A 10,789-nucleotide genomic window follows, 5' to 3' on the forward strand; every position below is an offset into this window, starting at 1 on the left:
CTCAGGCTGTAGTCAAACATTAAAAAAAAAAAACACAAAAACCACCTAAATCAAAAGGGATGATATTCTATAAACAGATACTCACTTCCAAAGACAGCCTTTATAATTTTTCTAAATGCATTCTGTATTTGCCATGTTGGGAGAAGATGTGAGAATTTTGCTCATATTTCTGAGAAAGGACTACTAATTTCTGCAGTTGGCCTTATTCTCTTTTGACATTTTCAACTGGGTTTTTCTTGTTGTTTATTCTAAAAATGTTCAAAGGCCATTTGCTGAATCTGATCATATTCCATGTAAGGCTACAAAAGCAGAAACTCTTTGTAATGCTCATTCTAGTTTTCACTTTGCTCATTTTATGCAAGTGCTCTCAATATTCATGTTTAAGTCTTTTTGTAGAAATTAATCTTTAGCAAATGCCTACAAGTAAAAATTTTGTATTACATGGTAAGTGTATATGGAATAAGACACTGCTGAACTGTTTCTAAAGTAATTACATCATTTATACTGCCTAAGCCATGTGCAAAAGTTTACTTTGCTCCACAATTTCACCAATACTTAGTATTAATAGTCTTTTTTAATTTTAGCCATTTTAGTTGGTGTGTACTAGTAGTCTCATTGTGATCTTAATTTGAATTTCCCTAAAGACTAAAGATATTGAACATATTTTATATATATGCTTTTGTGAATAGTCCAATTTCTTTGCTCACTTTTTAAAAAAACTGAGCAAAAAACTACTTTATTAGGGGAAATTTCATTTATTGCTAGTGTGCTGAGAGAGTGTTTATCACAAATAAATGTTGAATTTTAGCATGTTTTTCATGATTTTTTTCTCTGATTCTCTTGATGCAGTATATTTTAATGTTTAGCAAACTTATTTTAATGTTTGCTAATAATAATCCCATTATTATTGACTGAATAATCCCATTCAGTCAGGATGTATTAACATTTTTATATATTACTGGATTTGAGTTGTTAATGTTTTGTGAAGGATATTTGCATCTATGTTCATGTGGAATGTTAGAATATAGTTTTCTTTTCTTGCAGTATCTGTATTTTTTGTCAGTATAATTCTGGCCTCATAAATGAATCAACAAAACACATTTGTTTTTTAAAGATTTCATTTAAGTATGCAGTGTGATATATTTTGGTAATTGTATATAGTCATATAACCAGTAAATCAATAGATAAAACAGTTCCTTTACCCTAAAACATTTCAAAATTCTTGGAAAAACACCAGCAAATATTGGTAATGTCAGCAATGAGGAACCAATGATAAAAATCTATGATAAAAATATAAATCTAACCTATGATTTAAAAAAGAACTTAGTAGATATATTTTAATGTGTACAGTAAGAATATATTCATTTACCAAATGACAAAACATGGCAGGTCACCTCCTATTTTTCCCAGGAAGGTATACCATAAACTTGCACTTATTCAGAGAGCAGATACTTTTGCAAGCTCTGAATTACTATTAGGGAAGAAAGACATACAAGTCTTACGTATATTATTTATGTATTTCCTGGTTTAGAAGAGTATAAAGAAATACATTTAGACTGTTTTCCATCGAGCCCTTTAAATAAAAAATGAAACGAAATGACTATAGGTAATTAGCTGTCTATTCTGTTGTAAGTACACCAAATAACAGCCTTTTATATGAGAGCTGGGAATGGTTGTTCCAGCCCTAAGAACATGAAAGAAATCATCCTGTCAGTATGCTTCTCCACTGCAATTGTGCACAGCTAGAGAAAGAAGGAACAATGCTGTGCGATTAGAGCAACTCAGAAGCCCAGATTCCCACTCCCACCTGCTTCTCCTGACCTCTCCCACATATAAAGCCTGCAGTGGCTTCATGTCCCCTTCTGTGTACCTGTTATCTCCAGGGGAGTAACAATGAAGGGTTAGTAGCTCAATAGAAACCACTAGTTCATTTTCTATCATCCTCTTTCTTTTCTTCATGACAGGATTACTAGATGCAAGTATAAAAACGGAATGACCAATAATGCATGACATATGAAAGTAGTATTTGTCTACAAAAACCACTTCAATTACCTCAAATGTGCATTTGAGAGGCTTTATGACTATTTACTGAATTTTTGTGCTTCTAAATACCACCTATAATACCCAGTTTTTGATCTCTTGAAAGGGATACAATTTCAAAGAGAAAAAAATGCTATAATTGGAAAGCAATGAGAGAAAGCGATGTCACTATTAATATTAAAATGAACAAATCGTGGCCAACTCAGATAAATGACAGAATGCACTCTATAGCAGCACATGAAAGGAGCAATTATACCTTAGATTGGCTTATAAGGGGAAGGGTCTTTTAACAAAAAGATGTCCTAACTCTGAAATTTGGCTTCATTATGGCTGAGAGCACACTAAGCAAACAGGCCCTGACAGAAAAGACTGAGTTCCTTGCAGATTTAAAATGTAGCTGTTCATCTAAACAAGGAGAAAATTACAGATAAATCTCTATTTTTCCCCTTTGTCTTCATCAGTAGCAAATGCTTAATAACAGACATTTAACTCAATTTTGACTCTGTTTTTTAGTCTCCTGGTTCATTGATGAGCATATGCAGAAACCTACCAACTCCCTCTTTCCCATGTCCCCCTGTGTCCTTGCCACTAACCTTAACAGTAGACATTAGGAGTTAAAGGAAGCACAAAACCAAAAGAGGTACAGTGCCCCTCCATCAGCTGTTGCGCTTTCCATGGCTTCAGTTACCTGAGTCAACCACAGTATGAAAATATTAAATGGAAAATTCCAGAAATAAACAATTCACAAGTTTTAATTTGTACACTATTCTGAGTAAAGTGATGAACTCTCTTGCTGTCCCACTCCATCTGGCTGGGACATAAATCACCCTCTGTCCAGCTTACCCATGTTGTACATACAGTATAATAAAATATTTTGAGAGAGATAGACCACATTCACATAAATTTTATTAAAGTATATTGTTATAGTTATTTTATTTTTTATTAGATATTTCTGTTAATCTTTTATGGTGCCTAATTTATAAATTAAACTTTATCATAGGTATATATGTGTAGGAAAAAACATAGTATACATAGAGTTCGGTACTATCCATGGTTTTAGGCATCCACTTGGGGTCTTGGAACATATCCCTGTGGATAGAGGGTACTACCACATACACTTGACTAAGCAGGTTAGTCAAGAGATGTGATAGCAATAGGCAGAACTTAATATAAGTATGGTATTTTAAAATGAAAAGTAAAAAGAAAATTAGTTCTCCTTTTATGCTTCCATCATTAAAAAAAAAAAACCCTAAAATATTAAGTGAATATAAAAATCCCCACAGACTTTCTGTTAAAACAACAACAACAACAACAAAACAAATTAGATCTCACCGCAGAAAACATTCTACCTTTTCTCTTATTAGGTAGTCTTGTTACAAGTGCCTAATTAGAATTTCAGAGGGCTAGCAACTTTTACTAAACTGGGCAACATTTATAGTCTGAAAATAACCATACAGAGAATTTAGAAGGGAAGAATTCCCAAATAAAGCCTTGTATACCATTCATGCTCAAAAATTTGTAATATAAAAATGAAGGAAAAATACAAGAAAGAGAAAAACTGTATCAAGGTAAAAGAAATAACTCAAACATCACAACTAAGTAAGAGAGAATAGACTGCCCACCAAGATCTGAGTAAATATTAGTCTTCTTAGGATTTCCATTCTAGATTGAAACATAAAATAATGTTTCATGATGAAAAGTCACTGGGCAGCAGTTTGTCTGTGCAGATACAGTGCTCCCCACATGCCAGCCTGATAATGAGGGGAGTCACTGATCGCTCAGCCCCTAGACCACCTTCTTTATGTAGATGCACGTTAGAAGCCAAGCATTGTTAGCATGGCTCCGTGGGTAACATCACAGCCTCTCTCTGGCCACTTTCTTGGTATCCTCATGCAAAATAACTCGTGGGCTTTATTATGATAAGAGGTATAATTAGCAGTCATTTTGTAGAATAAAGTATTGATGCCAAAGCCAATTCTGAAAGTGCCTCTAACGCAGCACCTGCACCATTCATGTTTATAAATCAGATAATTGTACATCTAGCCACTCATGTGTATATGTAATCAGTTTGATTTACATATGCAAATCAATTATCTTATACGTAGTTGGCCAACTTCTTCCTTTCTTTACACTCTCTTGCCCTACTCTGTAAGTGCATAGAACAGATTTCTGAAATGTCATTTTAATAAACTATCATTTATTCTTTTTTCTCAACTCCTTTAGGGATATTTTCAATACCTCCACCTGATCATAAAATATAAGGACAAAGCTCAAAGTAGCTGTTAACTTTCTACTGATTCATTGTATCAGGAGTCTGCTTCACTTGCACTGGATGTTCTAAAACCACTGTAATCAACCTCTTCTGCTCTCTCAAAGAAACATTTAACTATAATCAGGAGTCTCCGACTCTCACCTAATTCTAGGTGGTAATACTGAGAACTGACAATATAATTAGAATAGGAATTTGGCTGTCATAAAAGACAATGATTGATCTCATTCGATATTTTTAAACTTTGGCCAAAGATTTACACCTTGTGTCAATGTCCATTTAGGCCTACATTAGGCAGAATACCTGAATCTTTCAAATGCTAACCAGCCAATGACTCTACATAGAAAAAAGTAAAGATGCAATGACTGAAAATGATTTGAAAGATATAAAGATACGAAATTTTATTCAAGACTGCATTAAAGATTTTGCACAGCATTATATCTCAAAGATATAAACACAAACATGAAGTAAACTCATTCAAATTCTCCATTAATTTAAGTCTAACTGGCTTAGAGTCAATAATTTATATTCTATTATTTAGGTAATTAAGTTTAGATGAGTGAGTTTTGCTTTGTTTTAAAGTGTGATTTAAAGAAAATATAAAGCTACTTAAAACTTAATTGAGAAATACAAAATAGTTTTAAAATCATAATAATTTGCCTATTTTTAAAGAACACAAGTGGTTATCTAAAAAAAATTATACCTCTATAAAAATAATACAGTTTCAGATTTTGAAAAGGTTCTTGAAAATACTATTTTACAATTTTGAAAGGCTCTGTGGTTCCATTAATGGTGGCAGAACAAACAAAAATTTACTTCATCTCACTGATGAATCTCCATTAAAATGCTAGTAAAGGAATAAAAAAGTACAACTCACAAGAAAAACGAGAACAGAAAACGGGAGAGCAGTGGACAAGAGATTTCAACAAACGTTTTCAATATGGAAAGCAGATGACGAAGGGTAACTAAGGATACAGAGGAAGCCACAAACTAAAGTGCTAGGTGAGCAGACTGACCCAGACAGGCTGGGTAATAGTGAAAATGGAGGTGGAGTTGGAGGGCAGAGACAGGAAACAAGTAATCCCTTGGAAGTCTCCAATCAAAAGACTTGTCACCCTCTTACCCCATATTCTGACCTTCACACCTTGCCTGAGCATTCCTCACACACACACCTAGGCAAGAGCACAGAGGTTTGTTCCCTAAAGCTGAAACAAAGGGACTCAAGACGTGATGATATCAGCACAGTGGGTAATGAGAGTAAGGCACATACCACTCCATGATACACAAAATAGAGAGGTAAATTCGGAAAGAGGAGGCCAAGGGAGCCAGGAAATGGTGGATTCTACCGATGTGAGCAGCAGAGAGATATCAGAGGTCCGGTGCATGGCAAAACTCCAGAATGGATTAGGAGGACATAGGGTTCCAGAAGTGCCAGCAACAGCCTTGCCAAAATTCAGAATATGGTTTACTACACGGAAGAGAAGAGACACGCAGGCATACATTTCCAGGTACAGCAATCAACACATTACAAGCACAGACCTGCTCAGGAGAAGGTGGCACCACTAAACTGGATCTACTTTATTATTGCTCTACATTACAGGCCCTGGGGTTGTACTTGCTGTTTATTAACCAAGTGAATGTATGTATTTTGAAAAAGATAAAAATGATTAAGTCTATCTGAGATTATATTAAGTGAAAAAAATAGGATAATTTCATAAGTGATATTGTCAATCATTTTAAACACACAAAAGAAGATGGCTATATGTTAAGTGTTAAGAATGGTTCCTTTTACAGTTTCAAGTATTTTCTACAATGAATTATCTCTAGTATATCATCCATTATCTCTAGTATCATTTCAAAACCATAATAAAAAATAGTGTTAAGTAAGGAAACAATATAATTTATAAATGATTATTGTGCCACTGCAGGAAAACCAACAGAACATTCCGAAATAGAATCAAATGCTAATAAAATCTTAATGAACACAATAAATACTCACATAAGCTGTTACAGTGATAGAATAAAGGTTTTACTAGCCCTGATAACAACTTCTAAAAATTCTTTAAAATTTCATTAGAATTAATGATTACCCCACTTGAATGATAATTTTCAATGAAAATTAGAAAAACCACATCCTTCTAGTATTGGCAGGTACCTTAGTGGGGCACCTTCCAGTGCTCCTGCATTAGAGAGAATTGTCCAAACCTACTACCAGGACTTGCAAAGGCAGAATGTACAGCTTCTCCTTGGCAACTTCAGTATTTAACACCATTTCTAGTAAGGGTTTTTTTACCCCGCATAAATGTAAATACCTGGTTCTGTAATTTATGTCATTAGTATTCAACGAGAACAGGAAAAAAAAAATCACAGTTCATCATTTTTGTCTAATGAAGCCTCACTGACATTAATTTTCTCTTCTATCCTAGTACTTGGCACAGAGCCTCAGTCACATGTTAGTTGAACAAAATATGGATGCATAAATAAATATTATAATGAAGTCCCTTTTAAGCTTGTTCTTCTTCAAGGAAAATAATCTTAGTTTCTTTAGTCCTTTACTATGGAGGTGTTTCCTTTTAATCTTTAAGAATCTTTGTGGCTTTTCTTTAATTTCCAACGAATCTTAAGATGACAAGGGCAGAACCAGTCACAATATTCTACTGAAGAGGTGACCAGTCACACACACTGCTTTATGGTATTGATGTAACATAAACATTAAGTCATTCCAAGACCACATCGCACATGTCTACCCATAAAACAATGTTGAAACACTTACCTCAAGAACCAACCAGAGCTTATCTCCATTTATTTTATCCTTCTTGAAGTACATCCCATAGAATTTGACCACATTAGGGTGGTCGGAAAGTGCTTTTAAGATATTATACTCTGCTTCAATCTCTTCATCAATATCCTAGTTTCAAAAAGTCATAGGAAGAGAACTGTGAGAAGAACATGAATAATGTCAAAGAAACATATTACAGGCTACCAAATGGAGAATTTTGTCCAAGCAAGGTCATAACAGTTTTAGTGTGCTTAGTAAGTACTATGTATTGAAATTTCTCATTACGTTGCTCAAAGGGAGAGATAGGGATTCTCCTGCTAATCAAATAGATCTCTAATTATGTTAATTGCATTGAATTAAACAGGGGTAAATAAAAGGCTATTTTTGTATGCAATTAGAAAGAAACATATATGGAGAACTATTGCAGATGATTTTCTTTTCTTTGCAGTGTTAACTTTGTTTCAGTGGCAAAATCACTGATTCTAAATAAAAGCGTTTAGCTGGTTCATTTTGTTCCTTTGAAAAACAGGATATTGAGAAGCTATCAAAAAATAGTCATATAAGCAATAAATTCCAACCTCTCAAAAAATTAAATACAATTGAATTATATAAGATGGCATATGTAGCCCTGAGTTAGCTAAAAGACTGTTCACTAGGAAAAATGGTTGCTATCCTGTCAATAAAAATGCAAGACCACCACTTTGTCATGTTTCTAGAAAATCACATACACATGAAACAAGTCACAGAGTAATAAATCAGAGAAAACCTTCTAATATTGCTTTTACAGTAACATTTAATATCCATGTTGCTTTAAGACAAAATCACGGAATCATAGAGCTGGAAAGAATTTTAAACCAGAGCTCTAATTTGAGAGGAAGAAACTGAAGCTCAGAGAAGAGTCACAGAAATGGTTAGTGTTGAAGACCAGACTGCAAGTCTACTATCGACCTTTTGTTCCTGCTCATTTCATCCTTTTCTTGAAGAGGAAATTACTAGTTCAAAATCCATAATAGTAAGAACATTTTAATAAAAAAGCCACTGTGTAAAATGCTTGGATGCATTTATATTTATTTTATTTAGATTATAATCTCTCGGTTATAAATCTTTTTTCTTTGACTTGTGATATGAAGAGTAAATAAATAATTCTTAGAAAACCATATATGTACTATGACAAGAATAAAAGCAGCAAAAGAACAAATTTCATACTATAGCTATGAAATCAGTTTGCTCCATTAAAGCAATCCTGTGAAGCATGATTTACAAACTTAGAAGTACATCAAACATGAGTATATTATGAAAGAAGAGTGGTCACATGTATTCATAACCCACTTGTTCTTCTCCATTAAGAAGCAGGGGAATTGGAGAGAGATACTGACTTTGGAATCAGATAGTGGGATCCATCTGGACCACGTTGTCTTGCTGCCACAAACCCCAACCCCTAACTGCAAAGACTACAGGAGCGAGGAACCATCACTCTGGCACAGCGTAGCTCGCAGCTCACGTCTCTCTTTACCTTTTAAATGGTGAGAACTTCCTGGGAGGGGAACGCGAAGACATTCAGCACAAGTTACAACTGAGCATAGTGCGTGCTTCTCCTTATTTTCCCTCATTCTTTTCTAATTTATTACTTTAAAAAAAAACCCACGCGCTTCTTCCTTTACTCATAGTATGAAACACTGTAGTTATCATGGGTTTAGGAGAAACAAACCATCAAAAAAGAGCCACCCTAAGATGAACAGAGCCCCAGAGACCTTTTGCAGAGCCTTCCCATTTAGTGGAAGAGCTGTGGTGAGGACTAGGCCTCCAAAGTCCTCCCCACACAAACCACATCGTGTCATCACGCCACGCTCGCATCAGGTATGCAAGAGTGGAGTAACTGGAGAAGTTGCTGTCAATAGAAGTTTGGGGATTACGTGATCACTGAGCTCCTTCTACCTCATCCATGTGCTGTGGGAGAGCTATTCATCTCCCAGTAGCTGAAAACACTCCAAAACGGCCAGCTCTCTTTCCCAGAAAGCAGTATCTCCTCAGTCTCCTCATGTGCTCTTCAAGGCAAACCAAAGGTTTGCTATTCCAGAAAAAGCAAAGGGGGATCCTACTGGGGCACTGCTTCAACGACGCCATAGGACTGAATGTGAAATTCAGTTCTTCACAAGGACCCTCATCCTTATTCTAAATGAACATCATTTCTGTTTGGTAAACACTGACGCAAACCTGAAAATTAATTTCCCTTTTCTGAACAAAATTTAATTTTTAAAAAACACTTCTGACTTGCCTTATCAGAAATTCTGCCTGAAGCCTAAATAAATACAAAAAGAAAAGGCGATCTGGTCAAGATGACATTTTAGATTATTTCTACACCCATGAGTCTATTCTTATTCTTACAATTTTTTGAAATCTAAAATAATATTAAATCAATTGTTTAGCTGTTGTGCTGTTTATTTATATATTTACTTGTATTATATATTTGTTCATTTACCAAGTATTTATTGGGTCCTATTTTATGTGTTAAGCGTTTTAAACAAAGAAAATTTAACAGGTACACTTTTTAAAAACATTTTCTTCAAATTGTAACTGACACTGTGACAGATAAGTCAAGATAAAGTACAGACTTTTAAACTGTTTAATTCAGATAAAAACACATTTAATTACATGATAAAAACAGTGTGACTTACATGAATCGGATCCAGAATTTTGACTGCTGCTTTTTGGCCGTTTTTCTTATTCAATACTTTAAATACTTTCCCATAAGTTCCTTTGCCAATTGTTTCGGTAATTTCCCATGTATCAGAAGGATCCGGAAAGTTATCAAAGATGATTGTTTTTCCAATTAGTGGAAGCATCTCAAAAGTTTAAATCACTAGAGAGAAAAAGCACAGTTTCATCATCTACATTTGATTGGGGATATTAAATGGCACACATAAATGCATGGGAAATTATCTAATATTTTCACTGACATGATGGAAAGTATACATCCGTAACCAAATGTATTAAGGTCATAGAAAATTTTAATTTTAATTCTTTTTGCAAACAGATTAATATCAGTTTAATAAGGCTTTGTAAGCAGGGTTTTATTTCTATGTTTAACATAGTTCCACATTAATTACTATTAATTCTTTTCAGATTAAAATAAGAGGTACATATTTAAATCATTTTGATTTACTGCTTTATACACAAGTATGAAAGAATTTTATTTTATTTATTTTTTTTTATTAAATTTATTGGAGTGACAATTGTTAGTAAAATTACATAGATTTCAGGTGTACAATTCTGTATTACATCATCTATAAATCCCATTGTGTGTTCACCACCCAGAGTCAGTTCTCCTTCCATCACCATATATTTGATCCCCCTTACCCTCAACTCCCACCCCCCACCCCCCCTTACCCTCTGGTAACCACTAAACTATTGTCTGTGTCTATGAGTTTTTCTTTCTCATTTGTTTGTCTTCTTCTTTTGTTGTTTTTGGTTTATATACCACATGTCAGTGAAATCATATGGTTCTCTGCTTTATCTGTCTGACTGATTTCACTTAGCATTATACTCTCAAGGTCCATCCATGTTGTCACAAATGTTCCTATATCATCTTTTCTTACCGCCGAATAGTATTCCATGGTGTATATGTACCACAACTTCTTTATCCATTCATCTATCAAAGGACATTTTGGTTGTTTCCATGTCTTGGCCACCGTAAACAAAGC

The 10,789-nt window shown here is 34.3% G+C and overlaps 1 protein-coding gene across 1 annotated transcript in view; it reads right to left on the reverse strand.

Moving 5' to 3' along the window:
- Positions 1-9,948, reverse strand: part of MYO3A (myosin IIIA) — a 203,225-nt gene extending 193,277 nt beyond the window's left edge. The window contains exons 1-2 of the mRNA XM_081054812.1: positions 9,764-9,948; positions 7,083-7,217 (exon numbers count right to left, since the gene is read on the reverse strand). Coding sequence (XP_080910938.1) covers positions 7,083-7,217; positions 9,764-9,931 — 303 coding nt within the window. The 5' untranslated portion in view covers positions 9,932-9,948. The remainder of the gene's footprint in view (positions 1-7,082; positions 7,218-9,763) is intronic.
- Positions 9,949-10,789: the final 841 nt, after the last annotated feature.

The sequence above is a fragment of the Rhinolophus hipposideros genome, assembly GCF_964194185.1.
Source record: "Rhinolophus hipposideros genome assembly, chromosome: 1".
NCBI lineage: Eukaryota > Metazoa > Chordata > Mammalia > Chiroptera > Rhinolophidae > Rhinolophus > Rhinolophus hipposideros.